Source organism: Hyperoodon ampullatus (assembly GCF_949752795.1).
Source record: "Hyperoodon ampullatus genome assembly, chromosome: 13".
NCBI lineage: Eukaryota > Metazoa > Chordata > Mammalia > Artiodactyla > Ziphiidae > Hyperoodon > Hyperoodon ampullatus.
The window spans coordinates 36,315,964-36,335,993 of NC_136926.1; the positions used below are offsets into that span (position 1 = coordinate 36,315,964).

At 53.1% G+C, this 20,030-nt stretch overlaps 1 protein-coding gene across 3 annotated transcripts in view; it reads right to left on the bottom strand.

Annotated features, from left to right (window-relative positions):
* Nucleotides 1–5,098: 5,098 nt before the first annotated feature.
* The window catches only part of EMILIN2 (elastin microfibril interfacer 2), a gene marked incomplete at its 5' end in the record, with an annotated part of 51,060 nt that continues 36,128 nt past the window's right edge, over nt 5,099–20,030 (bottom strand). The window contains 4 exons of one of the 3 annotated variants that reach the window (XM_079717003.1): nt 5,099–6,109; nt 7,888–8,016; nt 8,563–8,595; nt 9,932–10,231. In XM_079717003.1, coding sequence (XP_079573129.1) covers nt 5,772–6,109; nt 7,888–8,016; nt 8,563–8,595; nt 9,932–10,231 — 800 coding nt within the window. In that variant the 3' untranslated portion in view covers nt 5,099–5,771. Of the gene's footprint in view, nt 6,110–7,887; nt 8,017–8,562; nt 8,596–9,931; nt 10,319–20,030 lie in introns of all 3 variants that reach the window. The other 2 variants (XM_079717001.1, XM_079717002.1) reach the window with 2 other exon arrangements.

A 20,030-nucleotide genomic window follows, 5' to 3' on the forward strand; every position in this document is an offset into this window, starting at 1 on the left:
GGACCAAAACGTTGCACAAAGTAAAGTGTTCTAATTTCCACTGGGCAGTTGAGAGTGTTTCTCTCTCAAAAGGAGGGCTTTCTTCAGGGGATCAGGGTCCAGTTGGTGATGTTGGTCCAAACTGCCTGTGCACATTTCTCTGTGGCTCCTCCCTCCCTGCTTCACGGAAACGGGACGCTTGCTTGGGCCCCCAGGGTGACAAACGTGGGCTTCGGGGGAACATAAGGTCCTTCTGTCATTGCCTTCTCACCTGTGGCTATTCCACGGTGGGGACCCGAACTGAGGTGTCGTGTCTCGGACTGGCAGGAAGGAGCAGGTCTTGCAGGACGTATGTGATGCCCATAAGAGCCGTCCTAGCAGCAGGAGTTGGTTAAACAGCAAGGAACAGCTCTGTTCTCAGGGAGGCCTTGGAAATGCAGATGGGCACTTGTGACGGGTCCTGGGAAGGGTCCTTTCTCCGTCCCCCTGCCTGCAGCCCAGTGTCCCAGCCTGGTTGTGATGAGCTCTTGTCGGACCCGAGCAGGCCGCCCCAGGGAAGGGGGGTTCTGTCCACAAGCCTCTGCAGAGCTGTGAGCACGAGCCTGCAGAGGTGAGGCTGGGTGTGGACGGTCCCCTTGGTGTTAAAATCGAGAGAACTGTTAGACAGGAGCTCTCCTGGGACCAGCAGGGCCCACACACAGCCGTGCGTTGGGTGAGAGAGCAGTGGGCAGGTTCCAGAGTGGAGGGCGGGCGCCTGATGGGAGCGATCCCGAGCAGTGCAGGCATGGCCCCCAGCCCCCACGGTTTCCTTTCCCACCTGTGCTTTCCCTGTGCTGGTCTGGCAGGGGCGCCCTTCCTTGTAGTTTGCTCCACCGAAATAATAGCTGATCTAGAGCTGGGGAAATGGGGGCAGTTATTTTCCAGATTGGAGAGTTGAGAGTCCCTGACTCAGCTGAGCCGTGTTTCCCAGTGCCGCTGGGTGCAGGGACGATGGCGCAGTCCCCGGAACGCAGCTCTCAGTGGCAGAGGCTGGCGGAGCCACACGCTTCCTCCGGTGCAGACCGTCCCACCGTAACTAGCTCGAGGCCTCATCATTTAAAGCATTTATTTGTGTACAGCAGGTCAGGGAAAGTAGGTTGTGCTTGTATGAAGTTCTGCCCAGTTAGTGAAATCAGTTCCTCGTACGGTGGCCCTGCAGTTCTTCATCTCATAGGTGCCATCGGCCTGTCGCCCCACGTTTGCTTTAGGCAGTTACCCTGAGCTTCGTAGGGCTTTGCTGTGTGCGGTATGGAAATCTTGATAACACACCTTCTGTAGTCCTTTGTTGGCTGTCCTTTAAAGAGTTTCTGACTAGACACTTCCTTTTTCTCGATGAGCTCTTCTCTCTGGACACGGGCATCTTTGAGGGTCGAACCTGGGAACCCAGGTCTCCCGGCCCTGCACTGAGGGTGGCTGACCCCTCTGCCTGGGGGCCATCGGCACTAGACTTGGACATTTTGTCACCGCAGATTGATCCAGTGGGTACATATGCTAATTAACCTGAGTCATTTTCCTTAAAGGAGTCCCTCTTGCTGAAAGTAGATGATGACTATTACTATAGTGTTAAGAAAGTATTAAGTTTGTGCTGAAAACCCATTGCCATTTGGTACAAATGACATGTGTTCTTTCTGTGAAAGAGAGATGCCCTCGAGTGTGTTTGTACACAGACCCTTCTGACGGGAGCTAATGAAGGAGCAGCAGCCTCTCGCTGCTTTCGGGGACGGGCAACATCACAGCGGGGGTGGGCCGAGGTGGACTGGGCTCTTCTAATCGCTCTCTCCGCTGCTCCACTGGTGAAATGGCCGTGGCCCCTTTCCCTCTTCCCAGTCCAACCTGACTTGAATATCTGCCTTGGTGTCCGCGTGCTGAAGCTTGTATGGCTCTAGTGTTGACATCTGTATCTCTGCAGGGCATACGAAGTGCACGCGTGGGCCCAGAGCATGCAGACTTGGCCCACGTGTCAGTATCGTGTTTGCTGTGCTTTAAAACATCTGCATAGTTTTCAACTGGAAAAAGAAAAAACTTACTAGTGTGATGTCATGAAATGAAAGCTGTTGACAATCTAGGAACAAGAGCCAGCTAACCAGCCGGAAAGTGCTCGTGCCTTTGGCCGCACATGGCCCTTCTGGAGTGTGTCCTTGAAGCTGCAGGCAAGACCTGAAGAAATGGGCGGAGAGTAAACTCTCATGTTTTGCAAGTTGGTGAAAACAGACTCCCAGGGAATTTTATCATCTTTTCAAGTATCATCATAGTTACTCTGGGAAGCCTTGTTTTCCTCTGTTTTAGAGAATGCTGGGTTTAATGAAACTGGTTAAAGATTGAGTTTTTGTTTAAAGTAAGTGCTCTTTCCAGGTGAAAACTACTTTTTTGGTTTGTTTTAAAGGTAAGAAAGGGACGGGAAAACTTTACTCTTTTAATTTAATCATTACGTTCAGTCTGTGATGACATATTTGATTATTAGGCACAGCAGTGCCACTAACAAGTTTTTTAAGTTGTCAGAAATTAATTGTAAACATCAGTTCAGTACTTAGTTTATGGCGAAGACAACTGTCTTAAGATAAATGGCTCATTTTGGTGCAGTGTTTGATGTTCAAAACAAAATGTTACAACAATAAACAAACGTAAACTGAATGCATCTGACTCTCTCCTTCAGAGGATGTTAAATCCTCTTCTCTAAACTCTTGCCAGAAATTGAGAATTTCCATAAATTAGCATTTTGATCTTTGCTGACACTTAAATTTGTGTATAGAAAGGACTTCGTTTTTGGTGCTTGTTTTTATAAAACCTGACTCCAGAGTGAGGCTACACCCACAGGAACTAACCTCTCTTGCTTTGTAGGTTCTGCCAGGCAGTGATCCATTCATACATATGTGATTTCTAGGGGAGTCTCCCTGGCACCCTCAGGCTGCTTCCCCCACCCCTCAGCCCTTCAGGGGTCCCCTGAGCGCCTTGCATTAAACCCTTCCTCTGGGTGAATACTACTCAGCCGTCCTGATGTTTTCATCAGCTGTTAGGAGAGTCAAAGTGGTCTTGGATCAAAAACCACATCCCCCATGTTATGTTATTTGAGTATCTTTATCCCCCAGACGCCTCGAGAGTGCGCCTGTGCCTCCACGTGGGGAAGCTGCCGCTTTCTGCTTGTTGGCCTCGAGAAGCAACAGAGTGGGCTGGGCGAGAGGTGGGGGTTGGGGAGGGAGCCGCGGCTCTGTGGGGTGCGCTCCGCGAGAGAAGGGAAGAGCTCAGACAGGGAGGTTGATGATCAGGAACTGGAACTGGCCGCCCGCGCTTGGGCAGGAGCGTGCCGAGAGCCCGTCTCCACCATGGCCCCGCTGCGCCACCAGACTCTGCGCTGTCCTTCCCTGATGATGGGATGGGACAGGGACAGCGCGCGTGGATGTTTAGGAAGTGGGTGTGGATGCGTGTAAAGCCACGTTTCACATGTCTCTGATCACGAATACGTCTTTCCTTTTAAACTGCGAATTGTGAGAAATAACTCAAGGTGATAGGGTCACTGAGAAAGGTTAATGCACTAACACGGCAGTGACGTCAAATGAAGTTTGCACTGATTTGCGGTCTTCACCGCTGGTCATCTTTCGTTGTTTTTCACCATTTAAGCGTGAGGCCATTTGCTGATGTTGGATGTGGGGGCAGAACGTCCCAGTCCTGTCTCTGCTGCTCTCGGCGGGGGGAGGGGGGGCGCCCTGACCTTCTTCTCAGCAAAACCCCTTGTTTCAGAAGTTGTAACCTTGTGCCTGATCGGAGTCCAGGGGCCTGGTCCACACGTCTCACTCCCAGGCTCACAGCGCCGGGCCACTGACGTCTGGAGGAGCTGCCCGAGCCTCCCAGCCTGAGCCCAGCCCAGCTTGCTTCTCTCTGTGCAAGAGGACATCCGTTCCCTTCTACAGACGCTGACTCCTGTGAACCACGGTCCAGCTTTCATCCCACTGAAGTCAGCGCAGGACCTGCTGCAGTCGTGGATAGACAGCGGAACTTCTCCGTTGTCAGTAAATGAGTCAGGATGCACCGGCAGAGGGGGTGTTTCCCTTGCTGCTCTAAGCACCGACCGTGGAGTGGAGGAAAGTCACTCTCTACCTTCTGTCGGCTCCCTGCCTTTCCGGCTATTGAGCGTTTGTCCCCTTTGGCACCAGGTAAGGTCTTTAAAGGGGGTGTGAGGTGGAGAGGGCATGTGCTCACTGGGTTTTCCTGAAAATGCTCCACTGCAGTGGGGTTTTCCCCATGAGTCATTTCTAGGAAGTCACTGCTAGCCAATTCCCCAGCTGTAGAAATGGGGCAGGCGTGCTGGCCCACCCCCATGCCCCGGACAGAGAGGCCCCGCCTTCCGTTCTTGGCCCCTTCGCCCTGCCTGGTGGAGGGGGTGAGGGAGAAGGCCGGCCTCTCTGTCCGCTGGCCGCCCTGGGCTCTCATTTGCAAGCAGTCCTGGAAAAAGCATTCTTACAGCATAAGAGTACCTTGGTGGCTTGATGTCGGCCAAGGAAACTTGTTTCTATTGTCCACATCTTTCCCTGGGGCTCTGGGGGACTTGCCTCCCCCCAGTGGCACTTGGTTGGCCAACAGGTTTTACCAACCTGATTAGCAAAGACCACGCGGAGCTAAGGGTTTGGTGTGGCTGCCGGTAGAGGAGGGAGGGGCCTGGGCTTCCCGGGAACAGAGCGTGCTGTCCACGGGAGGAGGAGTCCTGCTCTCCTCAGATGACCTCGGTGTTCAGCGTGGTCGGTTTTGTGTTGGGCCTCTTGTTGCCTGGGAGCTCAGGAGTCCTTACAGCTGCATCTGCTGTGAGCTGGGCAGCTGCGGGTTCAATGTGAATGTCCAGCACCCCCTGGAGGAGCCCCCTTTTCAGCTGTCGGGCTCACATGGGGACTCTGACCTCCAAGCACATCTAGTCTGTCTGTCTTTACAAGCCAAGAACCACCCCCAAGTGCACGGCGTGGATGCTGAGGGATAACAACAGTTGCATGGTTGAGATGAATTTACTCAAGCTTACCTTCTGCAGCCATTCAAGTCATTTACTGTAGTTTGCTTTTCAGCAGCAACTCTCAATCCAGAAGGCACCAGACTGAACTGGAAGTGTTTTACATCTTTATTGACACTCCCTGTCTTTGCACTTAAGTCGTACATGTCATTCAAGGAGCCCAACAAGCCACATGACAGTCTCTCCTGTGTCCCTCTCAGCCAAGCAAACCGGGGGTGGGGGTGGCGAGCCAAACCTGAGACAGCCCACTGTCCACCCTCGGTCTGTGGTGGCACGTGCCACTTCAGTGTTTGAACTCTTCTCCCACGTGCAGGGTAAGTGGAGACAGAAGCAGCTGGCGACAGCTCTGCTTCCGTAAAGCCTGGCCCCTGGTGCCCGTACTGCCTCCTCTCAGCGGCTCGTCCTTCTCCAGCAGCAGGGCGTGATCCCACCGGGCAGCAGTTGGAGCCTCCGCGGTCAGCACCCTGTAGGCCCAGCACAGGCCCCTCGGAGAGAGCTCAGGCCACGGCAGAGCCAGAGGTGGGAGCTGGGAGACGCAGGGGGAGGAGCCGGCGGGCAGGGACGCTTCCGACTCTCAGGCGCCATGGCCACGTTAGCCCGTGGTTTACTCGCTGCCTTGGCAGCCAGGCGTGGCCTTTACCTGGGGGAGGTGGTGGGGCGCCTGCAGGAAACTAGACCAGTGCTCCAGTTACACACACACACGCTGAATACATTAAAGCTGCCGAGTTCCCACAACTCCTTCCCCTTCCCTTGCCCGGCCACCTCAGAGGTGGGACAAGAAAGGATATAAGAAAACCCCACTAAACGTGGAGTACATTTCGTCAAAGTCTGTGTGAGCCAACCTGCCCCCGGTCACCACGATGTTGACGCCGTCCCCTGCCTTCAAGTGCACGATAAGGTGGAACGCCCCCGGGCCCCCACAAGTGTGCACAGCCCCCTGGGGCCGGTGGTATTCCAGGAATTCTCTCTTGTAGCCGGCGGTGTGCAGCTGTGCCACGCTGGCGTTGGCGACCGAAAGGACGGCTTCCACATACGTGTCCCTCTCGGGGGTGAGCGTGGCCGTGATCAGGTAGCGCCCGTCGTACGGAGCTGTGAAGACCCCTGGGAGGAGGAAAGCAGACACCGGTGTTCACGTGACACCATCACAGCTTTTTGTGACAAGCTGACAGTTAACCCGGATGAAGGCAGACCAACCTCTGGGTTTGCCCTGGGTGGCCTGGGTTTGGGCTCAAAGTCCTGCTCAGCCTCCCCACGGGAGGTAGGCGCACTCAGGGCCGCAGCCCCTCTGCATACTAAACCCACCCAACGACAGTGACAGTCCCCTTGGCTCACTCTGCTCTCTGCACTGACCTGGTCCTCGCTGCAGACCCAGCAGCAGCCTGCGGGAAAACTGGCCCTTTACTGTGCATACTGGCCTGTTCCCCCTCACCCAGGTTTTATCGGTAGGAAGCGGCCACGCCGATCCTGGCCGCCTCTGGGGAGTTTTCTCTGTCACTGAAAGCACCTCGAGGCCAACTTAGAATCGACCCTACGGGCACAATATCCACAAAACGCCTTAGCTGCCTTCTGGGGAGGCAGGACCAAAAAAATCCCCACAAGGTCGGTCATTAACGCAGGAAGAAGAGAGCCAGGGACGCAGCCACAGCCAGCCTTCCTCCGGTGGAAGAGCCAGGCTCCCTGCTGGACCAGTACCCAGGTGGCATCCACGCGCAGCCAGAAGCGAGCTGGTATTTAGACACACGCTCTGGGGCTGGGGAGGCAGGGGAAGAGCTGGTCGGAGTGGGTGGGGGGGTAAGGTTCGCAGATGTTGCCCATTTGCAAAGCAGCTGCACATGGGCGCACAGCCAGACCCAGTGCTGGCAGGAGTGGCCACTGCCCAAGGCTCCGGGGAGGGGGCCAGACATGGGCCACGGGCTGAGAGCTGAGAAGGAATCTAAGGGGCCTGAGTCTTCAACCTGCCCTGAAACGTGCCAGGCCGCCCAGCTCCCTTGCCCAGCTCTTATCAGTAATTTAGAGCCTGGGGACAGACGGGCCCCAGCACTCTGGGCACATGGCCGGCGCCTGCTCAGGGTCACGCAGAACTCCCTTTACTGAAGACCTGCTGGAGAGAGCATGGTTCTGGGCATCCTGGGAACAGGAGAGAAATGTAGGTCACGGTCCCTGTGTGCTGAGAGCACCTGGCCTATTGGCGTGGACAAGCTGTCCGCATAGCCAGGGGCGGTGTGGAGTGAGGGCCCCGGGGGAAGCCCGACTTGAGCACAAAGCAAGCAGCCTTCTCACACCCCCGCCTCCAAGCCCGTTAAAAACAGAGTGTGATGCCGAGCTTCGTGCCCATGGGCCTGGAGGCCAGGAGCCCCGTTTTTCCACGCTCTGCAGTTCATTCACTCTGATGCTTGCTAAAACCCAAGGCCCGCGGTCCTGAGGCGCGGGGCCAGGGCGGCAACTCACATCTCTGTCCGCAGAGAGCCGATTCTCTCCCAGGGGCCACGCAGAGCCCCGGCCACAGCGTGCACATGACACCCCGGCCCGCTGGTGCCCGTGGGCGGGGGGACAGCGGCGGACCAGGGGGTCCTGGCTGTCCTCCTGTAGGCGAGATGCCCGCGGCCCCGAGGACAGCAGCCCAGGCACCGGGGTGGCCTCCCGTCCCCGCTGTTCTTGGGGGCTGGGGACCACATGGACCGAACCCCCGGCAGGGCGAGCGGTTCTGCCCCAGGGCAGGCGCCCTGCACTGCTGCTGCTGACCCACTTGGGACTCAGAAACCAGGAATCCTGCAGGCGGCGGCGTGGGCACACCTGTCGTGGCAGCCAGGAGGGACCTTCCTCACAGCCTCCCGGCTAGGAGACTCCTCCCAAGCGGCTGTGTGTGCGGGAAGACTCACCGGTGCTGGGGTCGTACACGTCCCCGTCGTTCACCAGCACTTTGTTAAAGAGGACGACACCCGCATCTCTGGGGAAAGGCTTCCGGGTGAGCCCCGCGGAGAAGGACACCGGAGACGGCGCCGGGACCCCTGGGCGGAGAGAGGATGTGCCTGCAGTCAGGCCCCGAGCCAAGGCCTGCGCGCCGTCCCGAGGGGCAGCCTGGGCCTTGCATTTCGCCTCAAAGTGGGCACACCCCCTCCTCACACCCTGGGCCCGACAGTGCCCTGTCAGAGGGGCAGGCAGTTGCTGAGAGTGCGCATGCGTGGACTGCGTTGGCCGCTGCGTGAGATGGGAGGCTTCGCGCATGTGTGGGCCTTGTGCATGAGGTCTGGGGTGGGGGCGCTGAGGCCCCACGACGTGCTTCTGTGTGAGCGCTCCTGTGATGAGAGCTGTGAGGCTGTGCGCGCACACGTGAGATGGGGGCTTTGCACATGCGTGATGCTATGCGGCGGGGGTAGGGTGGGGGCAGTGCTTGCACACGCGTTTGTGTTCGTGTGCACGCGAGCAAGTGAGCCGGGGAGAGCTGCACCCGTGCTAATGGCCCAGAAGGCGGAGACAGGACCCGCAGTTGGTGGGGTGGGGGGTGGGGGCTGCCCAGGACCGCCCGCCTCGGCTTCCCGTCCTGGCTAACGTACCTGGGGAGGCTACAGGCGGTGACTTGGGGTACCCTGAAAAATAAAACGCAGATGCAGTGTCAAAGCCCTAACAGCGCACCTCATTTTCCTGAGTCCCTCCTTTTCTGCCTGTTCCTCACACTGTGTAAGTAGACATTAAGAGCACCCACTCCCAGCTGCCTGCACAGAGAAGACAGCCCTGAGGACGAACTGGCTGGGGGAATAGGAAGAAGATGGACTGGAGCCTTGGGGCCCCAGCCAGCGAGCAGGCTACAGACTGACATGTCCACTCCCACGCTTGCCCTCCAGGAGCAGGGACTGTTCACTAGCTGTGCCCCTAGGTAGACTGGATGCAGTGTTTGTCGTATGGATGCGTGGAAGGAAGGACAGATGTACAAATGCACAAATTGCCCAAAAGAATATAAGCATCCAAGATACGTGGAACTAACAGAAGGAAAACTGTCATCTTAGAAAAGGCACCACACCTGCCTAAGAGAGCTGGGATCACTGGAGCTTGGGGTGGCTGAGAAGGAACGGCAGTGACCCCACTTACCCAGCAGCCACGGTGCTTCATTCAGGCAGGCTGTCCTTGCCCGTGGCTGAGTGCCTCCAACTGTCAGCTTGGTTTAATTCTGAGGCGACTGGTTGGTACTATCCTGTGACAGCTGACGTGATCTACCCCAAGCAGCATCACGTGTTTATATGTCATAGCCCAGAGCCTCAGTTTCCTCATCTATCAGTAGAATATCAACTTCACAGTACTGTAGGGAAAGCTATAGATCCAGCACCTAGTTCAGTCCCTGGCATGCAGTGGGTGTCCCATAAATGCTTGCTCCCTTTTCCTTCTCCCTCCTGCCTTTACCTGACTTCATCTCCTCCACCACCACGGTGCTGACCTTCCAACTCACATGAAGCACTTAACTGGCCAAGCACTGACCTAGGCTTTTCTCCATCCTCTCCATCCTCACAATAACTCTCTGAAGTCCTATTATTATCCTCCCTTTGCCGTTGACAGAGCTAAGCCTTGCAATGACATAGCTAGGGTTGGAGCCAGAACCAGCCTACCCACTTGGATGTGTGCTCATCTTTGTGGCTACGCAAGCTCCCAGTATCCTCTTGGTTTCCCCAGTACACTTCCTGCTAGGGCGATCAAGGAGCTGCCTGTGCGGTCCAGGTATTACAGCCCATGGCACAAATCTATTTCTAAGTATGATGTACTATCCCCAGGGTGCCACAGAACCTTTGCAGAGCCAAGTTTTGGACCTTGTACCCTAAAGGCTGCACCCATGACCCGCAGAGACCCTGCAGCAGCCCCCTGGGGCTCAGGCTGCCCCCTCTGTGCATCCTCACCTTCTGTAGCTCAGATGGCCCAGCAGCGAGGGACACTTACCTGGTGCTCCCGCGTAGCCTTCGGCCCTGGGGATGGGCCCCTGCCCGGTCTGGCCGTCCACACCCCGGGGCAGTCCTCGCCCCGACATGCCCATCCTGCCCGGGGGCCCGGCCTCTCCAGTCTCCATGATGACCCCGGTGGAGCCAGGCAAGAAGGGCAGCCCCGTCCAGCCGGGCCGCAGCAGCGGGGACAGTGGCCGCGGGCGTCTCTTGGGCAGGACAGGCTGCTGGCCTGTGTACGGCTGCTGTCCAGGGTCCTTGGGTGGCGGGGGAGCACTGGACGGTGGCGGAGGGGTCAGCACTGGAGCAGACGGCTTGGTGGGGGCCTCTGCCGGGTGCGGGGCCTTCCCTTGGGGCAGAGGCTGTGGTGCTGCTGAGGGCTCCTCCGCTGAGCATTTGGAAAGTGGAAAGAAATACAGAGGGTTCAAAACCTCAGACTTGACTGCTCGACCACAGGCCCCTCTGTGAGACTCCGTGGGCATGGCTCCCTGGAAGGTGTGTGCTTGGGGGGCTGGCCTGTGGCCTCCGCGGGGTCCCTGGGCTGGGCCCACCAGCAAACACAAGAGCAGCCACCACAGAGTGGGGACAGCCTGCCTGGACCCCCTGCCCAGGGGAGGGGGATCTTCACCCTCTTTCTTCATGATGGTCACACTCTCCAAAACAGCACCCAAAACTCCCTGATTTCACTACATGGTGATACCACAGGGGTATCTGCCTGCCTGCTGCCACCCACAGCCTTGCATTCTCTCAAACAAGCTAGTCTCACGGTCACAGTGGACAGCCTCACAAGCCGAGGGCCTGCTGGGTGCAGACATCACGGGACCCAGGCAGGTGTCAGGGAGCTCGGGCTGCCTCTGCAGCAGGCACAGCTCCCAAAGGAACGGCAGTGCCCCCCACCTCTCACCACAGCCTTAAGATCACCAACTGAGGGAATTTCCACTGCAGAAAAGTCCTGATTCACATTTCCCTGCCCTCTTGGGATGGCGCTATGACACAAGCGGGAAGCTGCCACCCTTTCCTCCTATGAATACATTCCTGGAATTAACCTTCCAGGAAGCCCTTCCTGAAGGCCTGTAAGACATCTAAAAATAACCAAGACTGGTCACAATACCATCCTCAAAAGCCAAACCCCACCTACCTCCTCAATCTGTATTATGGCTGCAATGGCCCAGCTTCCAAGGCTACAAAATTATGACCAAGCAAAATCAGTAACTGCATTGTGCCCCACTGCCTAGTTTTGTTTTAAAACTCACAAAGGTAATTATGGCAGATCGAACACATGCTCCCCCTCCACTCACAGGTTGCTAGCCCACCTCCAGCCCCAAAGGGAGACTTTCTCAAATAGCCTTTCCCACCCAGTACTCCATGAGAGGGTTAATCCCTAAGGAAAATGATTTGAATGAAGTGATCACTGTCTAATTTCCCGCATGGGTGGTACAGAACTAATACCATTCTAGATGCACTGAAGATTAGTTAATTCACACCATACAGCGGAAAGGCATCAGGCCTTAATTCTCTTCAGGACTCTGGTGGGAAGGGTTGAGCTGGGCATAGAACCTGAGGCAGAGCGATTCCCGACATGGGGACACCACCAGCCACAGTGAAGGACAAGCGTGAGAGGGGAAACCAACGCACAAAAAGGAACCTTCAAGAGAGAATACAAGAAAATAAACATGTAATAAGGCGTGCTCCTCACTAGCCAGGATGCCCACAGGCTTCTCCAAGTGTGTAACTTTAGCTTCTGCCCTAAATAAACTGCTTCATTGCGTGCTCTCCCACACGTACTGTGCTTCTAATGAATGCTGTGCCTGCTTTAAACAAAAACAAACAAAAGTAATAATCTCAGAAACAGAAGACACTGCATCCAACGTATAAGAATAGATTGGTATTAAGAGAGGCCTAACCAGAGAATAAAGATGAGCCTTTGCTGATTAAAAATATACTTGCCAAAATAAGAAAATTCAATGAAACGGTTGGTAGATAAAATAAAGGTGCTCTTTCAGAAGGTAGACCAGGAAGAGAAAATAATGGACAATAGGAGAGAAACCATAGGAAAATTAGACTCTTTCCAACCCAGAAGTCTTTCCCGAAAAGAAAGATCAGGAAAACGGGTGTAGGGATGATGAGGTAGTGAGGAGAAACTCAAATACACAATTTCTCAGAACTAAGAAAGATCCCGGCACAATTATTGAATGAAAGACCCAAACCAAAGCATATTCAGAACACTGAGGATAAAGAGAAGACCACACAAACTGTCAGGGGAAAACTAAAAAGTGACCTCAAATCAGAAGGGCATCATCAGGCTTCTCAACAACAGTACTGGAAACCAGAAGACAAAAGAACACCTTCAAATTTTGAGGGAATATCATTGCTAACCTTGAATTCTATACCCAGCTAAAATATCTGCCAGTTGTGAAACTAGAATAAAGACATTTCCAGGCATGCACTATTTAAAGACAAGCAAACAAGCAAAATTGTCAAGCACCCCTTCTTAGAAAGCTATTGGAAAATGTACTCCACTGAAACAAGGGAGTAAACCATGAAAGAAAGAAATGCAGAGTAAAGAAAAGGGTCTAAGACAGGAGAGAGGTTCAAGAACTTTCTAGGATGGTAGTGAAAGAAGTTTCAGACTGAAAGCCTTAGAGCAAGTCCAGAGAATAAGCAGTCCAGACTGGGTCAGGAAGAGAGAACTCCCAGAGAGAGGTCACTGATGTAAAAAATGGAACTGATGAATGATCTGATAATTTTTATGGTATTGAGAGGGTATCAGAGGGTGAGAAGAATCTAAAACAGATATGTAAAATCTAGCAAATAATAATGCAGCACTACTACTAATTCAAAGGAAAGCAAAACGAAAAGCAACATGATCATATTTGGCCATTATTGAGCTGTTTAGCTCCTCATAGCATAAATACTGACTTGATTTTTGTGGCATAACTCCACTGGGAGCTGGGAGGAGGGGAAGCAGGGGGAGACACGAGAGAGCCTAATACATAGGCTGATGTCTACAGCTGATAAGTAACATATATAGATATCTAAAGCTAATAAACTGATGGCAAACATCAGGGGGAGAAAACAGCTGAAAGAGTGGCACATGGCCACCTCTGGGGTGAGAAGGGTAACAGGGAAAAGGGGGCAGGAAAGCTGGTTTTCATTATAAACTTCTCAGAACTATTTCATTTTTATAAGACATAATTATGGAAGACACCCAGGGCCTGTCTCTAAACTCTTTTCCCTCCAGCCCAAGCTCAGGTCCTTCCTTGTCTGTCACCCCTCCCTCCTCGCGCTGTTCCCAGGCTCACAAGCTGGCCTCCTTCCCAGGGGCGCAGGCTCCTGCCCTAGCCCCACCTCCCTTCTCTGCTGGAGATGCTCCTCCAGCATCCCTCCTCTCTCCTCCGTCTCTTTCCTTCCACCCCACCAGCTCCTTCCCTTCAGCCCACGTTTATGTGTCTCCACCCAAAATTTAAAAACAAGTACTTTTCCTCAGTCCTACAACCCTCAATGAATTACAGTTGACAAAGCACCTAAAAATAGCCAAGTAAAGCCCCTCAACCGGGTCCTTATTTTCGTACCTATCCCCCCCAAACCCTTCAAACCAGCCCTCTTTCTCTGAAGCCCCCACCATCTGTCACTTGCCCCATCACCTAGTGCAGGTGCTCTTGCTTATCACACACACCCCGATCTGGGCTAAGTCCAGCTGATTCTAATTTTGAATCGTCCTTTGGGTCCTTCCTCCACACCTTTCTCAGAATACTCTTAGAACGCATCCTAGTCATCTTCCCTGCTCAGAAATCTCCGGTTGTCCTCCACTGCTCATAAAATCCAACAGAATCTCCTCTGTCATCCGTGTCCCCACCCCCTGTCCCATCGCCTCCTGCCACCTTCAGTACCCCCACTGGGGCCCGGCTCTCACCTGAGCATCCCTGCCTTTGTGCTTTGCTGTTCGCACTCCCTAAAATGCCTCTTCAGGTGCCCTCACTGAAACACACCTCTCCCTGCAGTCCCGGTTCTGATACCCCCTCCTCGTGAAGCCGTCATGAATCTGCCCAGTAGGGCCTGAACATCCTGCCTCCAAACCATGAACCACTTTGGCCTCTCAGGGGTCTTTTCAGTTTTTTACACCTCTCCTTTCTTGCTGGATGATGAGCACTTGAGGACACATTTTAATGATCTTTTATCCCCAGGGCCTGGCACGTGACATTGAGACATCTAAGTATTTGGTGACTGAAGGAAGGCTGGAAGCACAGCAGGTACCATGGGCTGCACCCTCACTCCTGCCAACCATTAAATTAGGCGCCCTAATTTTGCCAACGATAATCATTCTGGGGTCCTATAAGGGCAATGCCAGTACCTAGAGTCAGTGATGGTTCTCTTTTATGTTCATCACTCCCTCAACACCCAGGCTTGTCATAGCAAGTGGAAGGTAAAGGGAAACAAATGAACAACCTGCTTGGGCCAAATATCCTCCACCAATCTCCATGGGGAGTCCATCCAGCACACTGCTCAGCACAGGCGGCTCCAAAACACCACTCACATCACAGCAAAGACGGTCATGAGAAAGCTGCCCTGGATCCAGACTGCTCCCCAGCCCTGGCCCCCAGCACAGGCTCAGCCCAGTGCATCACGTGGTGTTTCTAATGCACACATTTATTACATGGTTGTAACAAAGACAGGACAGCATCTTGCTCATTCTGGAAAGATAACTCTGGCAGTCAACATCTTTCCAAAGCAAACATGTGTTTCTAATCCAGAGAGTGACCATTTGTACTGAGTTCCTCCTAAGAGCCAAGTGTTGCTGCCCATGTTTCACGTGCAAGGAATGATCAGCCATACGCATGCTTGCTTTTGTTCCAGAACTTGCCCCAAGGCGTTGGTCCTGGTGCCACAGTGTGGCCTTGTGCCACTGTGTGCGGGATGGGCAGGGCCACAGCCTTACCAAGGATGGACCTGACACCGTGTAGGAAAGGCCACTCCCTCTCCATTAAAGTTCTTATTAAAAGCCAATTTCAACTTTGCTAAGACAAAGACCTGCCTAAGGAAATCTGCAAGAATCCACCAGACTGACATGCCTTCCTCCGCTCTCAGGAGCCTGGGTGGTCTGGCTCCTCCTGCAGCCGCCAGAGAACCCTGCAGAGTGGCAGCTAAATCGCCCAAGTTCCGGCCCCGTGGCTGTGCCTGGCAACTTGGTTGTATCTTGTCACAGAGCAGGGATGCGGGGACAGACACGGGCCTTGGACGTCAGAGTCTTGTTGGTGGCGTGGCTGAGGGAAAGCCACAGAAACCTCCCGAGTTATCAGCTCAGCCATCCTCGGGCTAAACCGGCAAAGCCTCCTGACAAGCAGGCGGAATCGGTGCCAATCAGATGAAGTGATGGGTGCAGGGGCGCGTCCCTGACTGTAAAATACTGTGCAAACGTCAAGGGCAATTCCCAGTTGGGGGAAGCTGAGCTGCCTGGCATCCCAAGGGTGTGTCTGCTGACCAAACCCTGCAACTCCGGGGGACTTTTTTTTTTTTTTTTTTTTTGTGGTACGTGGGCCTCTCACTGTTGTGGCCTCTCCCATTGCAGAGCACAGGCTCCGGACGCGCAGGCTCAGCAGCCGTGGCTCACGGGCCTAGCAGCTCCGCGGCATGTGGGATCTTCCCGGACCGGGGCACGAACCCGTGTCCCCTGCATCAGCAGGCGGACTCTCAACCACTGCGCCACCAGGGAAGCCCCGGGGGACTATTTTTTATTTTTTTATTTTTTTTTTTATTTTTTTATTTTTTTATTTTTATTTTTTGCTTTATCACAAATTTAATCAGTTATATGTATACATATGTTCCCATATCCCCTCCCTTTTGCGCCCGGGGGACTATTTTAAAGATGTCAATCAAGTCTTCTGACTTCATATTTTCTTTCATTCATTCATTCATTTATTTGCCACGCCGCACAGCTTGCAGGACCTTAGTTCCTCGACCAGGGACTGAACCTGTGCCCTCAGCAGTGACAGCGTGGAGTCCTAACCACTGGACTTCCAGGGAATTCCCAAGACTTCTGACTTTTAAAAAAACCCCATCCACATGCTGACATACAGCAGGCTAAGTGGACGGAGGGCCACACTGCCCGGCAAAGCTCAGTTCTTGGGAAGCGCCTGAGAAACGCGAGGCTCAGCAGGAGGTTCCGCGGGACTGGGGTGCCCTCACTGACCAGCACAGGGTGGGCACGAGGCAGGGGCTTCCGAGGAGACGCTTGCTGCTCTCCCTGCAGAAAGGCTGAGGGAAGACAGGCCGTGGAGGCATGTGAAGGACTCTCAGGACTGGGGAGACAACCCACAGAAACCCTGCACTGCTCCCATGACAGCACAGGAAGGGAAACCACGCGTTCGCAGGAACGGTCCTACTCTGAGCAAATGGCAGTCGAAATGCTGCTTTGGGCTTTGGTTGGAACGAAGAGGAAAAGCATTCAAGCTCGTCCAAGGGGCGCTGTGGTTCCATCACAGAAGGGCCCGGACCGACTCTTCCTCTAGAGGACAGAGCCCACTGGCCCAGCCGAGGAAGGGGTCCAGACGTGATCACACGAAAGCCCGTGGAATCAGCCTCAACAGGGGAAACAGGTCGACATTTCTGAAAAGTACAACCTAGAGAACACTGACACAGAGACGGCTCCGGCCGCTCCTGTTGACACCGGGGGCAGCTCATTTGGGACGGAGAGTCATTTGATGTCACTGAATCCCAGAGAGGCCGACCCAAGCATCAGCATCACTGGGGGATTTTTTTGGTGGAAATTCACAAGCTGATTCTAAGTTGTATCTGGAAATGCAGAGAGAGGATCTACCTGAGTTTCAGACTCACTATAAAGCGGTAGTAGTCAAGGCCTAAGGAGACACATCAAACAGCGAAGAGCGGAGTCCCTCAGTGGACGCGCACGTCACGGTGGAGGCTGCGTGAGTGGCGCTCGGTCAAGTCCGGGATTTTATCCTCTCTCCTCACCGCCCTCCCGCCCCCGCTTCTCTTCTTTCTGGGCACGGCAGCCTCGGTGCCGCCTCTGAGGGGGCCTGCCTTCCACTTCTGGGACCAGAGCTAGGGGGTTCTTTGTTTTAATTACAAATTTAATTACAAATTCCTGGATCTGACCTCATCCCTGCTGAGCAGGAATCTCCCGAGTGAGCCCGGAGTCCTTATTTTTGTAAAGCTCGCAGAGGATTCTGCGCGCAGCTGTGGGAGAGCCCTCCCGGAGCATGGCAGTTCTAAAGTCAACGTTAAGATGGAGAAAAGCAGCTGCAACTTTCACCAACTAAAGAGCTTTACAACAACCAGATGCTCACAGGGCAAAAGGGCAGGTATCGTCTGGAGTTGGTGTGGTCTGAGTGTGGGCAGTTTGTTTAGCCTTTATGTATGCATAAAACTCTGACTTACTCCATCATAGTATCTTGGACCTACACTGGCCCCAAACTCAGCCAATTTCAAGTTGAGGGCCAAAACTGTCATAACACTGGCATCAGGCCACACTTCCCCTGGCCATGCTTTACGGTTAAATGCTTATTTGAAAAATCTGTGGTTTTTTATTCTTACAGCGCAGCTTAGGCTAAGCAACTGGATAAAGATGGGATTCTTAAATCTGTAATACCCCTGAATGAAACGTTATTAATATAATTCAAAACTAAAAATAGAACTACCGTATGATCCAGCAATCCCACTCCTGGGCACCTATCTGGAGAAAACCATCATCTGAAAGGATACATGCACCCTAATGTTCACTGCAGCACTATTTACAATAGCCAAGACATGGAAGCAACCTAAATGTTCATCGACAGAGGAATGGATAAAGATGACGTGGTACACATATACAATGGAATACTATTCAGCCATAAAAAAAGAATGAAATAATGCCATTTGCAATAACATGGATGGACCTAGAGATTATCATACTAAGTGAAGTAAGTCAGACAAAGACAAATATCATATGCTCTCACTCATATGTGGAATCAAATTTTGTAAAAATGAAACAAATGAACTTATTTACAAAACAGAATCAGACTTACAGATATTGAAAACAAACTTATGTTTACCAAAGGGGAAATGTCAGGGGGAGAGGGATAAATCAGGAGCTTGGGATGAACACACACACACTACTAGATACGACAGATAACCAACAAGGACCTACTGTATAGCACAGGGAACTCTACTCAGTATTCTGGGATCACCTATATGAGAAAAGAATCTAAAAAAAAGAATGAATAGGGCTTCTCTGGTGGCACAGTGGTTGAGAGTCCGCCTGCCGATGCAGGGGACACGGGTTCGTGCCCCGGTCTGGGAAGATCCCACATGCCGCGGAGCGGCTGGGCCCGTGAGCCATGGCCGCTAAGCCTGCGCGTCCGGAGCCTGTGCTCCGCAACAGGAGAGGCCACAACAGTGAGAGGCCTGCGTACCACAAACAAACAAACAAAAAAGAATGAATATATGTATGTGTATAACCGAATCACTTTGCTGTACACCTGAAAGTAACACAACATTATAAATCAACTCTACTCCAACAAAACTAAAATTTAAAAGAAGAGAGAAAAAAGTATTTATGAGAAATCGCCCTAAGACATTTGCAGAAGAGGTGGCAGATTAGAAAGAGGAAGCAGTGCCTCTGTCACTGCAGTGTGCTGAAACAGTGCCGCGACGGCCGGCAGGCACGGCCCTTCCTGGAGCCGTGGCGCGGGGGAGGAGCGCTTCCCTGACGCGCGGACCATTCCTCTGCTCCGTCTCGGCTCGGGTGGGAGCCCCAGGTTTCTCAGCAACGGGAACTCCCCTTATGTCCCAACTGGGAGGGGAACAGCAGAAACGTCACAGTTTGGTCCCGAGGCCCCGGCAGAAAGCAGACTCTGGCTTTCAGCCATGCTGGGAGCAGACCCTGGAGCTGCCAGTGACAGAGCGACCCCTACCCGACAATTTCAGTCAACTTGGGGACAAGTTGCAGCTAAAGGAAAGGGACGGTGCTGGGGAGATGGTGTGAAGAACCAACACTGAAAACAGGAGCCAGTGTGATGGGGCACAGAAGGCCAAAGCCCAGGGCCACATCCACAGAAGAACAAAGGATTTCCCCATCTCCTTGCCCTTCAGAAGCTAATTTATTTGAACATGAATCCTGAATGCTAGGAAGGGGAGATTTCTAGGCTTTTTACACTTTCTACCTGACTCCCAGTTTAGAAAAGAAGAAAAGGAAAGGGAAAGAAGGGAAAAGAACAAAACCCTCTGGCTTTCTAGAAACATTTGACAGAGCAGCCAGGAGCCCCACACCCAGGGCTCTCATCCCATGTCTGCGGTGTGGACAAGCCTGCTCGCACTCCTCTGAGGCTGCAGGCCCGGGACCTGGTAGGAAGGGAAAAAGAGAAGTTCACCCAGGAGCAGAATGAACATCCACCATAGGGGACGGAGGGTCGACAACACAGCTGGTATTTATTGAGGGATTACCAGGTGCCAGGCACTATTTAATACTCCACTAGTTAGGAATATTAATCCTCATACTAACTTTTTGAAGTATTATTATCATGATTCTCTCCAGTTAACAGGTATAGAAAGTGAGACATCAAGTAGATAAATAACTTGCCCAAAGTCACAGAGAATGTGTAGAGTAGCTGGGATTGCAAACCTGGGAAAAAATAATCACTTCCTGGCTCTAAATTCTCCAAGAGTTTCTCATGATACTTAAAATCCAAATCCGTTATCACAGCCTATAAAATCCCACCTCATCTGATTCCTACTCCCTGACCTCACTGCCTATGACTTACCCCCTGGCTCACAGACCTGATCAAACTGGCATTCTGAGCCCTCAATCAGGACAAACACATTCCTGCCTCAGGGCCTTTGAACATGCTTTTCCCTCTGCCGGGAACACAGATCTCTGCAGGGCTCGCTCCCTCGTCTTATTTATGTCTCTGCTCAAATGTCCTCTCCACTGAGCAACCCTCCTCGATCTCTGATCTAAAATACAAAGTCCCCTGTCCTCTATCACCTTCTCTGTTGGGTCTTTCCCCACACACTGATCACCAGCTGAAATCAGATCTTCATTTGCTGGGCTGTGCGTTATGTGTCTTACGCACTAGAGTGTAAGGTCCTTCAGGGCTGAAACGCCA